The following is a 23,887-nucleotide window of genomic DNA, read 5'->3' as shown; positions in this document are numbered from 1 at the left end:
CCAGGGAATAAAACAAAGTAGTGCTCTTCAGATTCAAGTATTTAACTGCTGTTCTGAACATTCCAAAACACATGAATCCAAGATTTCAGATCTGTATCGGCAGGGCTGCAAGGAGAACATCTACTTTGGCTAAAGTTTATTGGAGTTAAGAATTTCAGGTGATTGAGGCAGTTGTTCAGATTTTGAGGAATTCATCCTTACTTCTGACTTGGTGAACTAGATGTCTTGAATTTCATATTAAATGCATCTAGAGCTAGAAGACCACAGAAAATGTCCACTAGATTTAGCCCTAGCAGTACCACCAAAGTCCTGAGTGGAGACACAAAGAGATGGTGGCCATGACACCCAGTGTCAGTCTGCTGGAGGAATTCCCTTTGACACAGAGATGAAGCCTAACAATCACAGATTTTGCTAGTCATGCCACAAGCAGATAAATTAGATGTATGCGGGGCTAATGAGGCAACAACTTCTGTGAATAGAAAGCATTTTTCTTCTCTAGAAAAAAAGAGAAAATGAAAATTGGATTGTATCTATTTTTAGGCAAATTAAAAGGTGCCTCAAAAATAGCTCGAGCAATATGAAAGTGGAGCAATTCCTCAAGTTCTCCAAGAATAAAGGAGGTCAGGAGACTCATAAGCCAATTTTTGAAGTAGCTGTGAATGTTTCATTTTTACAGCCCTGTCTGATGTGTGCCTGCTTTAAAACATATTGTGATGCCAGCAGAAGCCTGCTCCTGCACCCTGAATCCATGGGGTCCTTCAAAGGCAACCAACCAGCCTAATGCAAGCCTAGTCATCCCACAAATTCAGTTCCGTGTTTTACATCCTAAACATTCACCATAAGCCTAGCCAGCCATTGCCACCCACTGTGACACAAATCTTATGTCTCCCACTAAAAGCAATGAGATTTATCAAGATTTGTCACATCTCCCTCTAAAAATGACTGTCCTGAAGGGTGCCTCTGTAGGAAGTGTACTTTGGAGGCTGTCTGCCTTTGGCTTTTACCCTGATTCCTCAGATTTCATCATTAGTAGTTTAAGTTGCCAGCAAACATTGAACTTCTGAAAAAGCATGAGCAGAAGTAAGAGAAGACTTTGGAAACAAGACAGATTTGAAAACTGTTGCCCACAGAGTTTCAGTTAGTATGTTGTGGGCTGTTCAGGTCGGAAGTGAAAGCTGAGGGGGATGTGTGCTCCTAAATTACCCAGGAGATAAGTATAATCTGCTCAGGGAAATGTTTTAGTCACCATCCCTGGAGGTATTTAACAAATGTGTAGATGTGATGCTTAGGGACATGGGTTAGTGGTGGACTAGGCAGTGTTAGGTTAATGGCTGGACTTATTGGTCTTTTACAGCCTAAATGATTCTTTGATTCTGTAATAGCTAAGTAATGCTTGCCTTTTGCCCCAAATATTGAAATAATCCCGGACCTACAATTGAATGGGAACAGCTGCACCAAGAAGAGATGTCATCCCTTTCCCGGTGTGGATAGAGCAAGGCTGTGATGGAGCAGCATGCAAGGAGGAGGCCTGATAAGGCCACTTGTCTGCACATCACTTTGGCAGGGGGAGGGAGCCGTGCCCCCTGTCAAGCTCTTCTCTGCCAGCCCCTCAGCATGCCTTCTCCAGCGGATCCACGCCAGCCCCGGTGCTGGCCTGTGGCCAGCTGGCCTGCCTCCACCTGCCTGTTGCTGCCAGTCATGGGGCAGAGGTGACACTCTGGTCAGAGGAGGGGAAGAGCTGAGACACTGTGCCACAGAACCACTCTCCCCCGGCAGCGTTATGCAGGTGATACAGCAAAGCAGCAACTGGTGCCAAGCTCCTAGGGAAGGAGGAAATGATCATCATTCCCCAGACATGAAGAGGAAGGAATATGCAGAACAACTTGCAACAGAAATGCAACAGGTTTACATGAAAAATCCACTCTGGTCCAACAGAAAGGAAGGCTGGTGGTGATGGTGGCATCCGACTATCCTCTTGAGGAGAGCCCTGTCTCCTGCCTGGATGCTGGCCTAGGCACACGCTTCCCACCCTTCATCCCCCTTAGTACGATTAGGTTTTAACCACTTACTAGCAATGTGTGGGACTTGGTGAGTGCTGTGGGCATGAGAGGTTGCAACACAAACTTCCCTCTGCTTTGAGATTACAGATCCAAGGGCGAGCAATTCTCCTGCTGCCCCGAAAGCAGAGAATGTGCTTCAGAAAACAGCTTGAATGTCAGCCAGCAGCTACGGGACGGTGCCCCAGGCAGGAGGAGGAGGAGGGAGTCCCAGGAGTGCTCACCTCCTTTGCTGCTGAGGAAACAGGACTTTTCCTTTCGTGGTGCAGAGAAGGCTCTTCATGAAACTGTTTAACCCAAGATCTGTTATCAAAAGCCTAATCACTGTGATGCCCAAAGGGATGCAAAGAGAGATACCCTTATTATACATTGCAGTAAATACCTTCTATTTTTGTCAAGTCCTAGTAGGACAAGTATGCCTTGGTTCCCTGTATAAGTGAGGTCTGTCCCTTCACAAACCCTCCCTGCATATTCCCAGGACTGACATCTTCCACTCCCTCCCTCTTGCTCATTCCCTCTCTCTCAGATGATGCAGAGTGCCAGCAAGTCCCTCAATAGTGTCATATCTGTCCTTTTTATTCATTGCAGGGTTTATTTTTAGCCTGAAACAACTGCTTCCTAAAAATGGAGTTCCTAATGACACGGGAGCTGGACACAGCTATGTAAGGTATCCAGGGCTTGGCCTCACAGATTCTCCTGTCTGTCTCTCTCTTTGTTGTGAGTCCAGGACAGCAAAGTTTGCTGCTCCCCACCAGCCTTGCAGTGTTTGGGCTGGTCACCAGGAAGGCAGCAGAAAGAGAAACTCAGTTCAAACTTCACCTGAAGCCTTGGTCTCCCCCTCTTCCCAAATCAAGAAAGAGAGGGACATTTACCCACCCTTTGCTGCACTCCAAGGGCACCCCTATGAAGGCAACTTGCTGGATCCTGGCAGGTTTTTACCTGCTTTTCTGCTGCAAGGCAGAAGAGGGACTGAACTTCCCCACTTACGATGGGAAAGACCGAGTGATCGACCTGAACGAGAAGAACTACAAGCAGGCTCTGAAGAAGTATGACATGCTCTGCCTGCTCTTCCATGAGCCTGTGAGTTCTGACAAGATCTCCCAAAAGCAGTTCCAGATGACAGAGATGGTCCTGGAGGTAAGTGCTGCTGCATGTCCCAGTCGGGATCAGTATCACAGCTCTGGTCAGAGCTGTGGAGAGGAGCCACAGGACAGGACAGTCAAACGGTCTCATGCAGGGGAGGCTGAGCACCCAAAAGTCTGTGTTTGTTTACTTGCATTTGAGTTAGCCCCTGCCTGAATTCTACAAAGCCCAGAAAAAAAGCCTCTTTTGTGCTCTTCTCAGTTGTTTGCTGGGAAATAGTCTTTCTGGATTGTGTGTCAGAAACCCAGGCAATAGCGAGTAACCTTGCAAACCTCGGCAACATGAACTGAGCTCAGCTGAGCTTTCTCAAATCTCAGCACAAACCTGAGTACATAGCTTGAAATTTTTTGATCCTTCCTCATTCTGTGCAAGCCAGTATCCCACTCTTATTCTGGATTCAGTCCCACTTTTTATCCCACTAGGAGAAATCTGCCAAGAAGCCTTATCAAGCTGTGCAGCACACAGGCGTCCTAGCTCCCCATCTCAAAATCTCTCCATTGGTGCAGCATTAAATCCCTTTTTGTTTTTCTAACACTTAGTTGCCTGCTTGGAATCAGTCTATACCTGCTTGCTAATGCAACCATTCACTTCTGTGCTAGAAAAAGAGCGTTGTTAATTCTTTTGTGAACGAATCCTCAGTAAAATAAATCATGGTAAAAATTGCAGTGTAGATTAGTAGCATTTTTTCTTGTAGTGTAGCTGTAATCTAGGGAATCATACAGCTGCAAGCCTGGATTGTTAGGTGCCCGTTTCCTGCCACAGGCCTGCAAACAGTCCCTCTTAGCTAAAAGACACATTTGGAAAGAAAGTGCGCATTGCAGAAGAAACACTTAAACTTCATTTATCAGATCCAGAGAGAAAATGCATTGCATCCCTAGAAGTATAGCAAACGTGAATTAGAAAATATGCTTGCTGAGGACTCAGACCCAAAAAAGTCCAGTGTCAAGTTCAAGGTCTGCTGACCTCCTCAGCAAGCCTCATGACTACCTGAAAGAAAGATTTAAAAACTAACAAGATTTTAGTCACTTGTCAGGCAACAGGTACTTTCTGCAGGTGAGTGATCAAATAACATTTGGCAAAGAAAAGAAAAAAATTATGCTGGAACTCCAGCCGAAATGAGTATTGTTGGTGGTATAATTCCATTGTTATTTAATAGGATAGCTATTTTGTGCTTGATAGGTGGCAAACTGTTACTAGGGACATATTTATAGAAACCTGACAGAAGCATGCTCCATCCCTGGAAGTATTCAAGGCCAGGTTGAATGGGGTGCTTGGAAACCTGGTCTAGTAGAATGTGTCCCTGTCCACAGCAGGGAGGTTGGAACTAGATTATCTTTAAGATACCTTCAAACCCAAGCCATTCTATGTTTCTGTGATTCTGTGGTCTGTTGTGTACTATCAGTTTGAGTCCCCATGACACCTAAACCTATGGTAGCAATCAGACCTATCAAGCGTGTGATGGATTCAATACAATCTGGCTTAAAACTTTTGTTTTTCAGGTTTGGATTCAGCAGTTGATAACATGAGCTTAGGACTCTCATGATTTATTTGGTTTCTGACTGCCTCTCTGCCATGGACTTCTTATGTGACCTTGGGCAAGAGACAGAGGTTTAGACCCACAGGAGACTTTACACAATTGCAGTGCTTCAGTCCCCTAGTGCTCATCTACCAGCTAACTGTGCCACACATCAGCTGGCACTTGTGGCTTTGACCTCAAAATTTCCCAAGCACTTGCAATGCTGATTCAGTGCATGTCTCACAGTTTCACAGTCCCTCCCCTGGACTGGGAACTGCTACAGCAGCAGTCTGACAGCCCAACCACAGAGCAATCTGCAGATTGAACATTTCTTTGCCTTTGTCAGTCAAGGGAATCAGATGGGGAGGGGGTCTCACAAGGCAACAGAGAAGCTAGAATATGTCCTATCCTGCACAGGATACAGCCCAGCAAGGTGTTAGTGCTCCCAGTTTCTGTACTAATTCAACCATGGGACCACTCAGGAAAGGAGTAGGCAAGCCAGGTTGTAATCTGCTCTTTCGTGTGATATCATTCACCTCCCTCACCTCAAACCATAATGTGCCACGGGGGTAATTTTCAACTTTCTCTGCCAGAGCTCATCCAGCTGTTGGACTTCACTGCATGTTCACCAGCACAGGGAAAAGGAAAGAAATGGCTGCAGTGGCTCCTTGGCTATGTTCACCTGTGATATGAGCTGCCTGGGATCAGTATCCCTAGAAGCAGTCAGCAACTGAACCCAGCTCTCCTGTAATTTGAGCACATACTCAGAGTAGTGAGCTGCTCTGTGGGCACAGGAACAGTGACCGGGCTCTCGTTCCAGCCAAACCTGGGAAAAGTTCACTCAGGAAGGCTTTACATATCTAATTTCAGTAGAGGGTTCATGGCTCTGAGTGCTGAAGGTCCTTTACACCTAAAATGAAGTATCTAAGATGTAAATACTCCAGCCCTGACTATTCCCTGCCAGCTGGCTTGGAAGGCTCCCAGTGCAGGGTGCTGCCTATGGTAAGATGCTCCTTTCTGGGGCACCTTATGTTTTTCCACCTTACTCTACTGACAATTTTCCTGTTGTTTTACAATGAGACATGCTGCTTCCACAGCTTGGAAAACATCATGTCCTTAGCCCTGCTTTCATACAGTGGCACTGGTGTCCATCGTTAGGAGTAATTGGAAGCTTCCATCTGACACACAGGCAGGTGTGGAGCCAAGCAAAGGTCTGAGCTGGGTGGTTGAGTTTTACATCATGTTGCCTGATGTACATGTGTGTGTGGGCACACAGAAGGAAATGGGCTTAATAAATGTTAAGTCCAGAAAACCCCCAAAAAGTCCACCCTTTCTGTTTCTCCCACCTGCACCTTATAAAAAATGAGTAATCCCAAAGAACAAAGAACTGAAGAATTATCTGAGACACCAAGAAAAGAGCAGGAGAGATCCAGCATGATTTCCTTAAAATATGTAGCTCATCAGTAATAAGATCTGACTGGGGCCTCTCCCAGGAGTGAGGAGCACATGAGGCTCTCTCTTAACTGAGTCCTTTGGTGTTCTATGAGGCTTGAGCTCTCATGGCAACATTTTCTTCTTTCAGGGCACTTCAGCCTCTCCCCTTCCAAGTCCCTGCTCTTCACAAAACTTGCAATAGCTTTATTATGCATGACATCAGTGACTCAGGAAAATTTGGTTCAAAAGGGCCAACAGCCAATAAAGTTGTTAGGGGAGGCAGTTGACAGACAGACCTGAGTGGATAGAGGAAAGAATCACAAGGCTATCATATACTTAGGAAATAAAACTGAAAACCTGACAGCACGTAAGTAAAGTTAAGCACTTATTTAAGGACTTCACCAAACTATAACTGTGAACAGCAGACTGAGAAGTGATATGATAGGAAACATTTCCTTCCCAAAACAAAAGACCATCTTAGAGGACTGACTGACACTGTCCAAAGCTCAGGGTCCACACCCACTATCACCAGAAAAGGGATGATGTCATCAGGCTGATATTACAGTTGGCACAGCACATGGGGTTTTTAGTTCCCTGCACCCAGGTGCACTGGGAATCATCACCAGATTCCCACGCAGCCCAGGGTCCCTTTCTAGACTAGAAACCACCATGAAGCAGTCCTGAGAGCTCTTGCCACCTACACTGCTGGGTGCCACCTGGTAAGGACAGGATCCAGGGACAACTGAGCCCTTCTGGGAGCAAAAGGAGCTCCTCTGTCATCCTTTGTCCATGACAACAGCTCCAGGGATAGCAGTGACAGCCCCTTAGGTCCCAGTGGAAAAGCTAGGGGCTGTTGGATTAATCTGTCAGGATAATAGCCAAAGCAACGATTGGAGATGCCTACTGTTTTCTGCGTAGGGTGGAAAAGGGTTGGAGAAGGATTGGTCTAAGAAAACCCAGGGCAGAGATATCATGAGCACAGTCTGTTTCATAGCTCAGGTTAAAGGACTCTTCTCCTTTGCTTGCCTTTCTCCTATGACTCCGCTCTGCTCCACAGGCTACTGGAAAGCACCTACATCTTGAGCGGGGAAAATCCTTCATACAGGGCAGTGCAGAGGTTGAACCAGGCAGTCCCAGAGTGAACAGTAGCTATTTCTAGTCTGTGGTAATGTTTACAAGAGCTCTGCACACTTCATGAGGTGAGCACAGTGAAGAAGAAGGCAAAACAGCCAAGCAATCAAAATAATTATTTAACAGGAAAGTAACAGAAAAAGCTACTTGTCCTAAAGGGTCTCAGTTTTAATGAAGAAGGGTCAAGAGAGGAAAAGATCAAAGCAGTGAAGCTGAGAAATACCAGTTCTGCTTTTCTTCTGCTCTGTATCTCCCCTAACATACTTTACCCTGTCTCATACCACCACTTCTCAGACCTTCTCCCTTCTTCTCATCTCTGAATCTCCTAAATAGGGAGTTTTGCCTTCCAGTGGGCCAGCCTTTCTCTCTAGGGAATCATGTAGCAAGAATAACAAGCAGTGGGGTTAGGGGCTTTCCTTTTGCACTTGTGAAGCTCTTTCCTCTGCTGAAACTTGCTCAGTCTTGGCTCCCCTGTCATTCTTCCCTTGCCATCTGTGTGCATGTGTAATATCCTTAAAAAAGAGAGGCTCATCAAGTCCAGATATTTTAGTCTCTTCAGTGCAACAGTGACCCTGTACTGAAAGTTCATGGAGAACTGCCCTAGCAAAAACCAGTCTGATTAGTGGTAAGAGAAGAGGTATGTAGCTACTGAAGGTATGTGGCTTCCACTATAAGTAAGCTAATGCAAAAAATAAGGAAGGAAGGAAAAGGAAAAAATGTGCAACGATTACTTTGCCCTTTGAGGCCATGTAAGTAGGTCTCAACTCATCAACAGCCAGCACACCACCGATTTTTAGCAGCAGCACCCTGGAGGATTTCACTTACTGATATGCCAGTCACAAAAACAAGTTACAGAGAGCTCCCTGTTTCACAGATGGGCACATTGACATCCAGGGACAGCTATGTTACTTGATCTTTCTGTATAGCAGTGATAGAAATAATTTCCAAGGCTGCATTACCTATCATTGCCATGTTTCTTTCTTTGAAGTCCCTCTGTCAGTTCCCAGTAGTGAGTCTGAACTGGCTGCACGAGCAGCATTTAACATAAGAACCCACTTTCAAAGCCATAACTGTGCTTTGAAAGGCACCTTTCTCATCTGCTAAATTATGATTGGAGAGAGGATTGTACTGACATCAGATCTTAGAGCAGAGACTAGCTGTAATCCCAGGATCTAAAGGATACAAATGTCCCCTGGAGACATGGCAGACCCCTGCTAGCTTGGGTTAGCTTTGCTCACAGAGTGCAAGACCAAGTCTGCTTAGTCTTTGCAGGCTTCCTTGGCCTTGAAGCAATGAGCTCTTTTCACTGTCCAGCTGTTGCAGACAACCTCTGTAGGTGCCATAGAGTCATAGAATCATTTAGACTGGAAAAGATCTCTAAGATAATCGAGTCCAACCATTAATCCAGCACTGCCAAGCCCATCACTAAACCATACCTCTGACGGCCACAACTACATGTCTTTTAAATACTTCCAGGGATGGCGACTCCACCATTTTCCAGAGCAAACTGTCCCAGGACTTGACCAGCCTTTCAGTGAAGAAATTTTTCCTAATATTATTATTTTCCTAATATCCAATCTAAACTTCCCCTGGTGCAATTTGAGACCATTTCCATGCAAGACCTTGAGCTGCATGGAGACTCCTTCTGAGTCACTGCTCCCTTCAGAAATGCAGTTGAGGAAAATTGTTGAAAAGTCCATCCTCTTTGGTATTGGCCATCCTGACACGCTAGTCAGCTTCCCCAAAAAGTGCCAGCAAGGTTTCCCAGTGCCTTCCTGCTGGGCTGGTTCCTGGGGGACAGGACTCACAACGGCACTCTCACAACGGTGAATTTCTTCCTTTGCCTGTCCTGAGGGCTTGCTTGAGCTCATACTTGCCTACTCAGTGGACATTGTGGTGTTTGTAGTTATCATTTCATGTTCTCCACCCTGGACCTTGACATTTCTCAGGATCCTGACCGCAGGCTGGGGCAGCTGTTGCTCTGCGGGGCAGAGTGGGTATGGTTGGCCATGCCATGCTCGCCCACCCCGACCTTATTCCAGAACTTGGTCTGCCAGTGCTCTTCATCTAAAACTAAACTAATCAAAGCCTGTGACTGCCCTTCCTTCATGCCTGAGTATCATTTGTAGGGAGAATGGAAAGGGGATATGATAATTCTCTTTAAACACCCGAGAGAGAGAAGAGCTATTTAAACTCAAAGCCTAAGGACAAATGGTCTATGAATAAAACAAGTCTGGAACTACAAAGTCCCTGATCACCAGAGAAGGAAGGCTCAAGGGGAGAACAGTCTAACCAGTTTTAAATGGACATTGACCGCTTTGTGACAGAGATTGAATGAGATGATTATGGGTCTGATGACCAAAGATATCCTTTTGCAGCCTCTGTCTCTAAATAACAGGCACCCAGGCAAGAAATCCATGGCCTAGGAAAGGCCTAGCAAGGTCCAAATTATTTTCTTTTTTCTCCTTTGCACATTGGGATTTACCTACATACATGAAAAAAAACTTGCCCAAGGAAATAGAGCAAGCAGCAACAATGAAGAACTCAATTCCCAGGCAGTCACTCCTCCCCTCCCCAGTGCCCCGGGAGGGTCAGTGCTCCCTCTTGAGCAGTGCTGATGGTGCTCATTCCTGTGTGCTCTCTGACGCAGCTCCGGTGAAGGCCAGCTGCCATACATGATACGTCCTTTTTCTGGGAACCCTGTCCAGCCCTGGCAGGAGACAGACAGCCGTCAGCTAGCAGACCTCTGACACCTCGAACCCTGTGCAAAAAGGGCTGTGTATATTTAAAGCTTTCCTCAGTTCTTATTTCTCTCTGCTCACTCCTTGGGTAAAAGGTTTTCTTGTCTCAAGGACCCCTCTGTTCCCCCAGGGCCCTGCCTCCCTAATCCTTCCTGCAGATGCAGGACCAGAGCTCCCAGCTCTTGCCTGCAGCATCCTGGACTCTCCGGGATTTCAGAGGTGCTGGTTTACACCCACTTGGTCAGAAAGTGGAGAAATCCAGCTTGTTCCTGGGAGCTGGAGGCGTACAAATGACATGGGCAGTGGTCTGCGTAGGTGAATGGGCTGAATACCAAGCATGCTTCCCTCCTCCAGCATCTAATGAAAGGAACCAGCTTGTGCCCTGCATGGGCTTCACAGCCCCATCCAGTTGTCAGTTTCAATGCAATCTTTCTGAGACCAGAAAGACAACAAGGCAGCAACGGCTTCGCTTTTCTCAGGGACAGCCCCCAAATTGCACCTTCAGTCTCCCTTTTGCCAAAGGGGAGGTTAGAGGGGTGTGCCTTCAGCCTAATCCCAAACCCCACAGCCTGGGGCAGCACATGTGTGCACACACGCACGTCCCCGTCTGTCCTTGGCATACGAGCTGCACAGCTGAGTTGGCAAAACATCTGTGATGTAGTGCCAGTGAGGACTGGCTGGGAGCAGCAGCAGGTGGCCCCTGCACCCATGGGTGCTCAGTGGCACAGGCATCAGCCTCGGTTAGTTCATGGCTGAGGGGGCTGCGCTTTGGCTTACAGCTCGCTAAAATTAGGGATGCCAGGAGCAGATAAAAATACAGCCCTAACTATGTGAAACCTTTAGGGAGGCAGCCAAAGAGCACATCGTATGTCTAACTGTGCTGAGTGGCTGTGCACCAACTAAAGCTCCAAGGCAGTGTTTTTGGAGCATTACCTGTGAAAGCCACCTCTGAGGGAGTGACCTTTGGGTGTCCCATATATGGGGACTTGCCTTTCAGTCCAAGGAGCAGTGATCCCTAGGAGGGGAGGTTCAACCTCTCCAGGCAGCTCAGGTGGTGGAAATGCGTTGGAAGGTGGGACACACAATTCTTCTTCAGTACTCACTGCCAGCAGAGTGACTTCTCTGGTGGCAACTGCTCAACAGGCTTCTGGCCCTGCTCTTTGATCATCATGATGCTTCAGGACTTCTAATTTACCAGCCTGAATTATGGAAGAACCTGAAACATTACTAGTGTGCTATGCAAGGGAATGCTAGAGGAGACAGCACAGCACTACGAAGGAGAAATAACCCTCTCTGCTCTCCAAGAAACTGTCCACTGGCTTAAACAACAGAGAAGCCAACTATATATAGCATGAAGGCATGAGCCCTGCGTTAAGATTCAAAACTTCTGGGGAAATACCCTAGACACTTGCCATCTCCTCCTACTGATTCTGAAAATAAAAACCTAACATTTTTGAATATAAAATCATCATCATTTCATCAACCAGTTTCTGACCATCAACATCAACTGCAGCTTTAAAGAGAGTAGCAGAGAAGTGTAGATTTCTTGTGGAACATTTCCTCATCAGCTGCTGTTGCTCTTCTCCTTGTGTTGCTGGAGTTTTGTTCTTCCTCCACTGCTAGATAGGGAAACAGAAAGCTCCCCATGTGTAAGAGAATTTTACTTACAATGGCTTTCAGACACCCAAATGCCCCAGACACCTGTCTCTCAGCCTGAGCAGCTAAGAAAGTTGAGCCTTACTGTCCGTGGGAGCTTAGTGCTAGAGAAGTGGGAAGAAAATCCAGGTCAGAATGCCATAATGTCACTCCACAAAGAAATCTGACCATGCTGAGACAGCCACCCCTCCCACCCCCATTTGTAACCCTCTCTGCTGAATTTTGTCTGCCATTTAGCAGCAAAACTGACACTAAATGCAAGGTTTGGCACAATCAGTGTTGTCTGCAGCTGGAATAGGAGCATGGTCAGGCAGACAGCGATATTTCTACTGCTGTATAACCTGGGATTTTAGAATGACCCCGTGCAACTTAAATCTCAAAAGCTTCCCAGCATCACACCTAAGTTCAGATAGGTACAGTGGGTGTGAAGCTGAGATGTTCGGCAGGGAGCTGTGTCTTTCCACACCCATTATTCAGAGTGCCTGTTGCTGCTGACACCATACAAGATGAGGTGGTTCTTGTTTACTCGGTGATACTCAAGCTTCACTTTGGGCTGGCATGTCTCACGCATCCCAGAGGGTCATGCACTCCCTCATGTTTACCTAAATTCAATTATGCCTATTACCTGAGCCATGTGGAAGAAAGGAGGAGTGCACCCAAACTCACACCTCCTTTTCCAAAGGCTGCACAGAACAGAGCTTGTGATCCTGTGGTTAGAAAGTATGCATTGCAAAGGCTTCATGCACATGAGAGGAAGGCTGTGCACGAGATTTGAGCTGGAAAATGTGCATGAGATTTGAGCTTACAAGATACTGGGCTCTTTGCTCATCCTCTCAGCCAACTCTGCTTGCCCAAATCTCTTGCTCTACCTCAGGGATTGCATGATCAGTAGGTCCAGTTCTTCCAGGGCGGTTTATACTCTCCATCTCCCTATGCAGCTGTTGAAGCTAAATTACTCACTATAGAGGCTGACACAAAGGCAAGGCCTCTGGCTGGCCAAGACTTCAAGCAATATGAATTTAAAAGCATGAGGAGGAGGAGTGGAAGGAGGAGGGGCTGTGTTCTTAGATTACAGTTGCCTCTGACCCAAGGTCCTGAGCCAAGAGGATTGTCAAGATTAGAAACATTATCTGCATTCAAATCCCACTAGCATTATGGAATCAGAAAATACTGTAAGGGGATATATAAATGCTTGATACTGTAATGAGTAGGGGGCAACTAGCCAAACTGCTGTGCCTCTGGCATACTCCATGTTTTGCTGCCATACGGGATTGAAGTATAGGTGTGGGAACATATCTTCACCTACGCACTGGTCAGACTCGCCTGCTGCAGTGGAAAGCAGGGAAACCAAGGCCCTGCATAGCTGGCACTTTCAAAAGCAACCATATAGGTACTGACACCCTGCAAAGGTCTCCTGCCCCCAGGAACTGCCACAGTAGAAAGAGCTAAAGAGAGTCTCATGTTACACAAAGAGTTCCCTGTTGTGAGACACTGCTCTGAGGATGAGCACAGGCTGTACTGCTTTCCCAATTGTCTCATTAGCATGAAGGTCTCAGCAGAGGAGCCAGGGTGCCTGCTTGGCTCCCAGCTCTGTCCCTCATACAAACATAACCCACAGGCACACATACACCCTGTACACATGCATGCTCCTATACACACACTGTTACACATCTTCTCTCGGGATGAGCCTCTTCAGAGGGACATCTCTAAACATTCATATCCACAATACATACACCTCCAAGAGACAGTCTTGCTAGACACAGTCACACAAGCCCTGCCACACCAACGGGCACACCTCCAGCGTTACTGTGGCCATTTTTGACCACTGAGCACTCTCAGAGTCTCATACAAAGAGGCTTTCATCACATCACCCATGTTTTCTTGACACATTTACTCTTTCCCAGCAAGATCTCATGCTCACAGCTACGTGGCTACACCCACACCTCTCCAGACTTACCTCGTGTGAGCTGCATACTGACATACATGACTCCTGATCAATGCCTCCTCTCTTGCAGTCAACCCAACCACTTGTTTGTAGCAGGTGTTGCAGCTTTTCTGCACATTTTTGACCTTCTTCAAACACCCACAAGAAACCTTAACCATCTTCTGTGTGCAGGGGTTAAGAACTATTGGGCTTAAACTGCCCTGACTTTGTCTGGCACATGGCTGACGTAACTCTGAGTAGCTAGATAAGTATCAGCTGGAGTGGACATGACTGAACAAGTCTTCTTCCCTTGGGCTTTCTGTGTTTTACCTCTGGTCACAGAGCAGCCAGAGCTTCAAGCATTGACTCTGAGGAACCTCTTGCTGGTGTGCACAACTGCCAACAAGCATCCTGACAATGTCCCAGAAAGCTGATGATCCTACAGGCTGCATCCCCTTGTCCAGGAAAGACAGATACCCATTATGGGGGATCTTCTCTCACCATCTTGCTTGGAGATGTCTAGAGAGTTCACAAGAGGTGTCCATCTCTCACAGCAATATTGGGTGCCAACTGCTCTCAGGTGGTCCAAGATGTACAGCCGTGGCCCGAGCCAGGAGATGGGATGCCAGACCAGTCAAACTAGTGCTCAGATGCCTCATCATTGGATATGCAAACATGAATCAGTGCTCTGCCCCATTCAGGCAGTGTCCATGGCACAGGCCCCAAACGTGCAGCCTTACCTTTGTTTTAAAGCACTGGCAAAGAGCAAGGAAAGAGCATTGAGATGCCTGTTTCCTCTGTAACAGAAGCACCCCTTTTGCTTCACATGGTGTCCCCTTAAGGACAACAGGACAGATAGCCACAGGGGGTTCAAGGCTGCGGTGTTGCTGTGAGGGTTGGTGGAGACTATGTCCTCCTGGAGGGCTTTGGGTTTGGAACAGGCCTGGGGATGCATATTTGTTGGAAGGAAGGAAACAACCACATTCTTCATCACTCCCCTTTGCTCAAGCAAGGTCCTGAGACCTGATCATCAGGGTGTCTGTCACCATCCTCCAGAATTTCGGGGACAGGCTGGGTGCTGACAGCACAGGGAGCTGGCCGGCCCCATGACGCCCCACCACACAGGCGAGGTAGCTGCCCCACCACTTTTGCTCCCCAGCAAATTTAATTGCTGCTCACTCTCACAGTGGCTGGGCACAGGCAGAAGCTATTTATAACAGGGGAGCCACGGGGCCGCACGGTTGCGGTGGCAGCGCCGCTGGGTGACATTCAAACTGGCTTTGACTCTGGGGCAGGCACTAAAATGGGTTGGGCAGGGGGGCTTCCTCATAAATCAGCCCTCTATATCTCTGGTCATGGCTTTTCATCTGCCCCTCTCCTACCGCTGAGCACTGGCAGCTGTGCCCTAATAGGGACATTCCTATCCCAGAGACCCCTGACCCCTCATCTCCATCATCCCCCACTCTCCGACAGGGTTGGGAGGAGGAATAGCAAGAAGACCAAGGCATTCATGGATCAGGAAGGGAGAGGGAGCAGGAAGAGGCTCTTACAGCTGCTTGGTGGTCTCAGAGCATCATTATCACCTTGTATGGTCTGTAGCATGTTTGCAGTGGGGCTGTCAGTCACCTGGTGCTTAAGTGGACCCATTTTCCAGGGTCACTGCATCTCTAGGAGCCTATCTGGAATTCACAGGGTCTCACCCGGGGCTGCTCCCACCATGGGGCCCTTGCAGAGCTTCTCTCCTTTCCTCACATATCTATTTTCACAAAACAGGCAGGAACTCGATATCTTCAAGAGGCCCCTTCGTCAAAAATGGTGGGAACAGGGGGCAGTGGTTTAGAGAAGCTGTGAGAGGTAAACACAAGCATGGCTGGGATTAGATGCATTTCTTTAGCGAAAAGAGGGGACCAGGACCTGGGGGGCTACTGAAGCCTGGACAGGAGACATGACTTCAATTATTTCATAGGACAGTGAGCCTATTTTGGCCACCCCATTGCATGCATGAAGGAAACATGATGCTGTAGTATCCTGCATCCCATCCAGTTTGCATCCACTGCTACCTGGCACCATGTACTTCTAGAGTTAAAATGTTGGTAGTGCCCCCACATTGCATTCCCCTGAAGCAGGCCAATAAGGCACCAAGGAGGAAACAGCTTTTGCTTTGTGTCAGTAGCACGGGTCTTTTTCCTCCAGCCATGCCCACTGCTTTAGCGTCTCTGATTCAGTCAGGAGCCCTCTCCCAATGCCAGTCTCAAACAGCTGCGAACAGCATGTGGTAGTGCCAGCAAATCCCTGCTGCAACACAATGGGAAGAAACCCAACCCTTGTGACCTCTGGTTATCTCAGCAGAGAGGCAGCATGTGACACATCCCACTCACCGGTGCTGTTCAAAAGCAGAATATGGGTCATTTGTGTCTGTCATGCCATGCTAGTGGGGCGTGATGCCCTTTAGCTACCCTGTGGTGTCAATGCTGCTAATGTTGGGCTCTCTGATTCCTCCCACAGCTGGCAGCTCAGGTCCTGGAGCCCAGAAGCATCGGTTTTGGGATGGTAGACTCCAAGAAGGATGCCAAACTTGCCAAAAAATTAGGTGAGTCCCATGTCTGACATTTCTGGAATAGCTTGGAGAGGCTGTGGGAGTGATGTCGAACAGCCAGCCCCATAGAGGGCAGCCAAATCCTTGTTACCAGGATAGGGAGGATGTTGGTGGCACTTGCACACTGACCACCTGCCCACCTCACCAAGGGCAGGATCAAGTAGAGGGGTAGGGGTGAGGATGAGAGGAATGAACCCAGAAAGACTTTTTCAGCAAAAACCTTGTTGTCTGAGAGTACCAAAACCAAACAGAATCAAGTGAAAAAGAAAGGCAATTCATGCTGTAATGATGACAAGGTGTAAGCTCACAGCTTGCTGTGCAGGAACAGTAAATAGATGCTATGGAGTAACTTCATGCTCTTCCTACATAGAGACATAACTGATACAGCGGGGTAGAATCAGAATAACAGGGAAATAACATAGATCCCCAAATGTCACCAGCCCCACGGCAGGGTGACCTCTGTCAACAAAAGGGGGAGCCACAGCCTTGCAATGGTTTGGCAGCCAGGTGCCAAACTGTTCTGGTTTGCTCCCCAGAGCAAAAGAGGAAACTTGTTCTAAAGGTGGAAAGATGCTGCACTGCCCGAGCCTGGACACAGCTGCATTACAGGGACTGACAATCCTTTCATATTTTAGCCCACAGAACAATATGGAAATACTATGGCACATAAATAAAACAGCACACAAATATACCACTAGGCTTAATGTCAGAGACTGTTTAGACATATCAGAGTGTAATTTTCTTTCCTAAATTAGAGGCTGTGTGAGGTAGTGGGAGCTCAACTAAAGACAAGAGCTTCTGCTCCTCTGAGAAGAAACAAACTACCAACCACCTTGACCTGTGGTACTCTGCTGTCCTGCTTTACAGGAGGCCAATGCTGCTGATTTTGGAGCCTCTAATGAAGTGCAGTAGCACTCAGTCCTCAGTGCAGTGATATTGCATTCACATCTGCCTCCTGCTGTCTGTGCCCTCTCTCCCATTGGTTTCTAACCCTTTCGCCAAGGCCAGATAAGCCTCAGACAGTTTGAAGCTCACTTCTAGATCACTGTTGATGTTCATACAGTCCAGCCTTCTCCAGACAGTGAGCACAGCCCTCAGGAAAATCCACTTTCCATAGTGACAGGTTGTTAAAGTCTGAGCTGCCAGTTAGAGCCCAGTATATACTGTAAGATAGATAGCCAAGATAAAACAAGTTCCTGGTACAGAATTTTTCCAGATGAGGCCAAACCATGACCTGAATGAAAAGTTCAACATCTGGGAAGAAGTTAGCCCCAGTTCTGGCTGAGGTCTGTTGCTGTGCCATCAGTCAGGAGATTGCTCAGGTTGTTTCTAAGTAGACCAACACAGTTAACTGGCAACTGCATTTTCCCAGACAGCATTGTTGGAATAACAAGCAAGATACTCTGCAGTAAAAATGCTTTTAGTGACACATTAGCCACGTTATGGTTCCTGTCTCCTTCTTTCAGGCTTGCTTGAAGAGGGAAGTCTCTATGTCTTTAAGGATGAGCGGTTGATCGAATTTGATGGGGAACTGGCCACAGATGTCTTGGTGGAATTCCTCTTGGATGTAAGTACAGATAAGCTCAGAGCTAGATAAAGCCTCTCAGAGAAGACCTTGCAAATACTGAGTTTGCTAAAAATCACAAGCGTATCTTTGTTTGAAATGCCATCTGTTTGCTACTCACTGGTAGAGATGGCATTTGCCATCTTCCCCAATACTTGTCTGACCATGAGTTCACAGGGAAGCCGGTATCTTTATATGCTACCAACCTCTTTTGTCTTGCCCTCTTTCTTGTTTATGGAGTATTTGAATGGAAGTCAGCAACAATCCCACATAACTGACTGCTGATCACCCATCTCAGTTAGCAAGCTGGTGTGCAAACACTTTGCCATTTGCAAAGTCTTCCACACTATTTTTTTTAATAGAAAAGTTATTTTCAAAAAAAGAATATGAGAAGTAGGATTCTTATAGAGCAACTAAAAAGAGCTTGGTGCATTGAAAAGGCCTTATGCTGCAAACTATTTTCCCATTTCTAGACACTTACAATGTAATATCTCTTCAGGCAACTTCCCAAATTGCACTGCCATGAGTGAGAGAAGGTCAAGGCCCTAGGACTAAGTGCTCTTGGGTCATTTCGTGCATGGGCACAATGATGTACTCACCTTTGTGCCTAAATGAAAAAAGATGCTGAATCCCCCATATATATGTTGCACTTCTCTTTTTTTGCATTTTATTCCTAGGAAAGGCAACAGCCCAAAACCATGGTCTTTGCTTTGTAATGAAAACATTTTGTGGTGGTTTGGCTTTCCTTTGAAATGAGACTCCTTTATAAGCAGCCATGCAGTAAAGCAGATAAGGGAGGTAAGGCGAGCAGTGGAGCTGGCAGTGTTTGTTTCCCAGGGTGGCAGGTTGCCTACATGGTCACCTGTGGTGCAGGACTGCCGATGAGAAGAAGCACAGCCAGGGAAGAGAAACAGATACCTAGAACCTCAGCTCTTCTGTGACAATGTCTGTGGCTGTATGCATCAGGTGTTGTGGCCAAAACACATGCTAGTGGATTCAGGGACAGAAATGGGCATCTGCCCCACTCAGGAGGACCACAGACCGGTCAGGGCTTTGCCATGACCCTGCAGCAGTGGAATCCCTGGTTCCCATGGCTCAGGCCACTGGCAGCAGGAAACTGCACATACTGCTGTGGGTGCAGCAGAGGCACAGCCTCATGTCGGAGCATTGCTCACAAGGAGTGCAGTGTGAGGTGCTTGATGAGGTTTTTCTTGCTATGCCTTGTGGTGTGACACTGAAAAATCATTTTCTGTGAAAAGGAAGAGACCAAGGATTTCTATTTGGGCATTTTCCACTCAAGAGGAAAAGTATTGGCAGGGTAACAGCAGGTAAAGCAGGGAAATAAAACCAAACACATTTGTGATGCCTCAGCAGCCTGATCTGAAACCTGAGGTTCTCTCTGAACCAGAGGTTCTCTGCTCCTCTGTAGGCTGTACAGTGGCCTGCCTGTTTTTCTTTTCCTCTAGTGAAAACGCACCTGATTTATACCAGTATTATTGGGCAAAATAATCAGACTGAATCTTTTCACCGGCAGTGACTAGTTAAGAAAACAGAAACAAAGTCTGAATCAATGGCAGGCTAAAGTGCCAGATAGGTCTTCCAGATTCCTCATCAACACTGTGATGTGTGTGGGGCCAAAGCCTGGGTTTAAACCATTCTTCATAGGAGCATCAGCCAGGAAAATTCACATCCAGACTTTCCACTGATCCAAACCTCTGTTTGGTCACCCTCTAGTGTGCTGGTTTTAATGTTTTTCAGAAGCAAGTTCTTTGCAATGAACTCTTCCACCAAATGACATTTGAAAACAGGTATATATAGATGTAGGTATATATGTATCACTTACAGAAGCTCACAGTGTTCATACCAACTCCTGTTGATTGCTCTTCCTTCTTCTCAGCCTCCCTAAAGCCAGCTGCAATTGCTACCCCTCATCTCTCATCACAGCAGGTCCCTCAGCATCTATTCAGGTTACCCTGTCCTCTATCAGCCTCCCTCTGGATGCTTTCACCTATGCAGGGAACCTACTAATGTCTCCCTTTGAAGGTGACCTGCATCTCTCGGTTCCTCACATTAAGGCAGAGAGCACTAATTAGGGTTTCCAACAGCGAAGAAATTGGGTGACCCCTTTCTCCTCACTTAGGCTGCTTGTGACCCACCCTGCCAGGCATAGGTTGGTGCTGCAAATCACTGTGCTATCACATGCATTTGTCATGGCAGTTGCTAGAAGACCCCGTGGAGGTCATAAACAGCAAGCTGGAGCTTCAGGCCTTTGACCAGATCGATGATGAAATCAAACTCATCGGCTACTTTAAAGGAGAAGACTCTGAACGTAAGATGTTCCTGTGGGGCTTACAGCCGGGCTGGGGGCTCAGGGGGCCGGGTGTTGGTTGTTCTGCATGAACATTAAGGGTGTTAGGGGTATATAGTAGGGTGCAACAATGTGAAAATTGATGGAAGATGAGGTGGGGTTGCAGATAAGTTTCTGCTGGTGTTATGCACTAGCCCATTCCTACACCAACAGGCATGACCCTTCTACAAGGAGTCTGCTGGTAGGAGAAGAGGGCCATAATCCAGGGCTCCTAAAGTAAAGTAAGTTTACCTCACCCAAAATCAGTTGAGGTTACAGCTATACTGGGTAAGGAAATTCAGTAATAAGTACTTTGAAGAGAAGTGGGAAAAGCCTGTTGTAAAGATCTCCTGCCAGGCTGGAACCCAGCACTGTGCTGTTAGGAGTAACAGTAAAAACATACCTTGTTCCTGTACCTTGTTTCCCTTCCTCCTGCAGCAGGACAAGCATGCCTAATAATGCTTGGTGACCGCTTAGGGAATGGTGGCAATCATTAATGCTGGAGCAATTGTATGTATTTCCCAGGCTGAACTACCTCTGGACCTGCTTGATGGTGCTGCTGATTTCAGCCACAAAGTCTGGCGTGCTGGGATCTGTAGTTTTCCTGAGCACTGTGGAGCTGTGCAGCGTGTTGCTCCACTTGAAATGGTCCTTCTGTGTAAACCCTGAAAGGGTGGAAGAAACATAGGGCTGTCATCTGTTGGAGTTTGCAATAATTTATATTTGTTCTTCCCTGATGCCTTCTGTGCTGATTAAACTGTGGTCAGCTGTCTGTGAAATATCTTCTTCATTCCCCTTTTCTCCTTCCAGACTTCAAGGCATTTGAAGAAGCTGCTGAACAATTCCAGCCGTACATCAAGTTCTTTGCTACTTTTGACAAAGGGGTAAGCACCCACAGACCTAAATGGGAGCTCAGAGATGCCACCACTTGTTTTCTGAGAGCTCAGGATGTTCCCAAATTTATTATCTGGCTCCAGCTTCTCATTTTCAGTGTTCCTGTATTTTGTGGTATTCGTGTCCACATTGGGATTTGGCTCTGTCACAAGATAATAGGCCATTTCTGCAGCATGGAGGGAGGTCCTGATATGGGTTTGACCTCCATCAGGTCTGCGGGACCTTGAGTCTGGCTTTGCTCTACTCCAGTGCTTGACACCAGTAGTGGAGAGAGCATCAGTGGGTTTTCGACCAAGGAAAGATCCATTCTGTTTTGTGGGCTATCCCTAGGAGTGCACTCTGAGGTAGAACAAGCACCTTGATCTCAGCTCTGACACTAGGAGAGACTCTGGGTAGGCAAAGAGGCACATCAGGCTGTCTCACCTCTGACTATCTGCACTGTAACAGGTTGCCAAGAAGCTAGGTCTGAAGATGAATGAGGTGGACTTCTATGAACCATTTATGGATGAGCCTGTTCACATCCCTGATAAGCCTTACACAGAAGAGGAGCTGGTTGAATTTGTGAGAGAGCACAGAAGGTACGTAGTGTACAGGATGCTCCTGGAAAAGGAAGGTGAGTAAAGGTGTCTGTCATTGCAACTTTGCCTTTCTAGGGCAACCCTCTCAGAAAAAATCAGCATGACAACCACCTTTCCCATGATTTGCTGACCCAGGTTGGAGATTGTGGCTGGTTTTTCGCTAGTCCCAGAGGTAAAAGTATCTGTGTAGCAATCAGAGCTCACTACAATGGGGCTGTGACAACACAGCCTCCTTTTCCTCCCTAGTTAGTCCTCCTTCAAAAAGCTGGGAGGCTTGAAAGCAGTGGAGAGTGGAAACCTTGGCCTACTTTCCATGCTTTTTATTTAGGTCTGTGTAGAAGATAATCTTCTCCAAGGCCTCTCAAGTCAAATTCAAATCTGTCCAGTCCCATCCTTCCCCAAAACAGCTTCACTAATGGCTATATTCCTCTCCTAATGTCAGGTACATTTGGAGGCAGGCTCTGAGCTTAGACCAAGCTCGGAGGAACTGCGATGGACTAAGAGACTCCTGCTGACAAAGGGCACAGAGAGGCAGCCACTGCTGTCATGGCTGTGTTGAGCCTCATGTGGCAATGGTCCTGAGCACCTACAGTGTTTGATCAACCCAACAGGAGCTGTGGATGCTCCATGCTTTTTGCAATCAGGTTTATTGCACAGTTGTTCAGGGACTCAGCTACCAATGTTTTGGAAGTCACCGGGGAGGCTGATCCTGTGTAAAAGGGTGAGGTTAAATATACAGGCACAGCTACCAATAAGGTGCTGTGTTTTTACACCCCTAAAAACACCATGCAGGATAATGGCACAGTTAACCTGCTGCTCCTGCAATAGCATTTCCCAGCAGACATTCAAGGGACCAGGCCAGAGTTTCAGGAAAGCAGGACCATTGATATAGAGGGGGATCTCAAATTGGGCTCAGCTGGTGGTTTGTGTTCAACCACAGAGGGTTTAGAGACAGAAGATCATCTCTGGAATCCACAACTCACCAGACTAGGAAACAGAGCTCTGCTTTTTCTGAAACATGAAAAGCTCCTCTATCTCCCATGTACTTGAAATTCACTTTGCTGACCTCTGAGACTTCTTGACCTCAGTCCTTCCCATCTTTTTTTTCCAAACTCTTTCTGTTGAGCAGTAGCATCAGGAGGCTGATTAAGCACAGTCAGCTAAATGCTAGCCTAATAAGGCAAGCTCTCCACCAGCACAAAATTGCAGCAAAATGCCCTAAGTCTTATATATTTCAAGATGCTATGTGGTCCTTGCTAGGATCAAGGGGGTGGGCCATGCATTTTGCAAGTGCCAAGGCTCGGAAGAGAATTAAAAGGAGTCTTGTAAAATCGGATGCCTGAAATCCCAAACCCACCAAGGTGCTGCTGTGGCAGGGGAGGAACCCTGGGGTGACAGTGAAATGTTCCTAGCAGTTAATGCTGAGTGTCTCAGAGCAGAAGTACTTCTTCCTACCTTGCCACCAGTAAAGGACCTAAAGCCACAGATGGGAATTAGTCAGACATGGAAATGATCAGACCTGTAGACTAAAATGAAGTAACCTCAGCAGCTGCCACATGCTGGTTCCCTGTAGGCAACTTGGCAGGGTATTCTCTGCAGGAAGGTATAGAGGATCATTGGCCTCCTCCCCCTCACACAACAGATTTTCTTACTTCATGGGCATGGATTAACCCTTCTGAGGTGCAACGGCCCACTGCTACCTCTCCATCCCACTAAAGGAGCCATGTCACATCAATGGGGAAAGCTACTACTGGTCAGCACCATCCAGGCTCTTTGTCATGCCTTAAAGAGCCCTTGCAAAAATGGCTCCCCAGTACTGTGCCCCAGCAGGCTTCACTACTACTTCCTCCAGAAACTGGGATTTGCTGCGCTTCCATCGCAGCCTCAAGACAGGATCTGAAGCAGTTGCCCAGGAGGAGCCCCCACACAGCCTCCCAGCTGAGGCTTCTCCAGGCAGCTGCAGACTGTGGTGGGAAAGTTCATCCTCTCCTGAGCAGGTCAGGAGGTCGGTGTTCAGTGTGGTGGGGTGACTCGTCCAAGGCTGCACAGCAGATGGGTTTCCATCTGGGCGCAGAGACCAGGCGCTGGGACTCCAAGGTTTCAGCCTAGATTTTGCTCCCAGTTGCACAAAACCAAATTACATGGTAGCTCCTCTGCTTGCAGCAAGAGGCCTTTGGGTTTATGCCTGTTTCACATGCAAAATGCTGGGGTTGGACCCCCAGTTCTCTGCAATTGTGGTGTAGCAACCTGGGGGACTGAATTCTGCTCCCTCTTACTTAACAAAACCCCACTTACTTCGCTCCCTC

At 47.3% G+C, this 23,887-nt stretch overlaps 1 protein-coding gene across 1 annotated transcript in view; it reads left to right on the top strand.

The window, feature by feature from the left end:
• Positions 1–2,744: 2,744 nt before the first annotated feature.
• Positions 2,745–23,887, top strand: part of CASQ2 (calsequestrin 2) — a 32,323-nt gene continuing 11,180 nt past the window's right edge. The window contains exons 1-6 of the mRNA XM_064644429.1: positions 2,745–3,194; positions 16,108–16,192; positions 17,665–17,765; positions 19,980–20,091; positions 20,920–20,993; positions 21,451–21,581. Of these exons, the coding sequence (XP_064500499.1) occupies positions 2,961–3,194; positions 16,108–16,192; positions 17,665–17,765; positions 19,980–20,091; positions 20,920–20,993; positions 21,451–21,581 (737 nt within the window). The 5' untranslated portion in view covers positions 2,745–2,960. The remainder of the gene's footprint in view (positions 3,195–16,107; positions 16,193–17,664; positions 17,766–19,979; positions 20,092–20,919; positions 20,994–21,450; positions 21,582–23,887) is intronic.

Source organism: Pseudopipra pipra, chromosome 2 (assembly GCF_036250125.1).
Source record: "Pseudopipra pipra isolate bDixPip1 chromosome 2, bDixPip1.hap1, whole genome shotgun sequence".
Taxonomy (NCBI): domain Eukaryota; kingdom Metazoa; phylum Chordata; class Aves; order Passeriformes; family Pipridae; genus Pseudopipra; species Pseudopipra pipra.
This window is presented reverse-complemented; position numbering and strand designations above follow the sequence as displayed.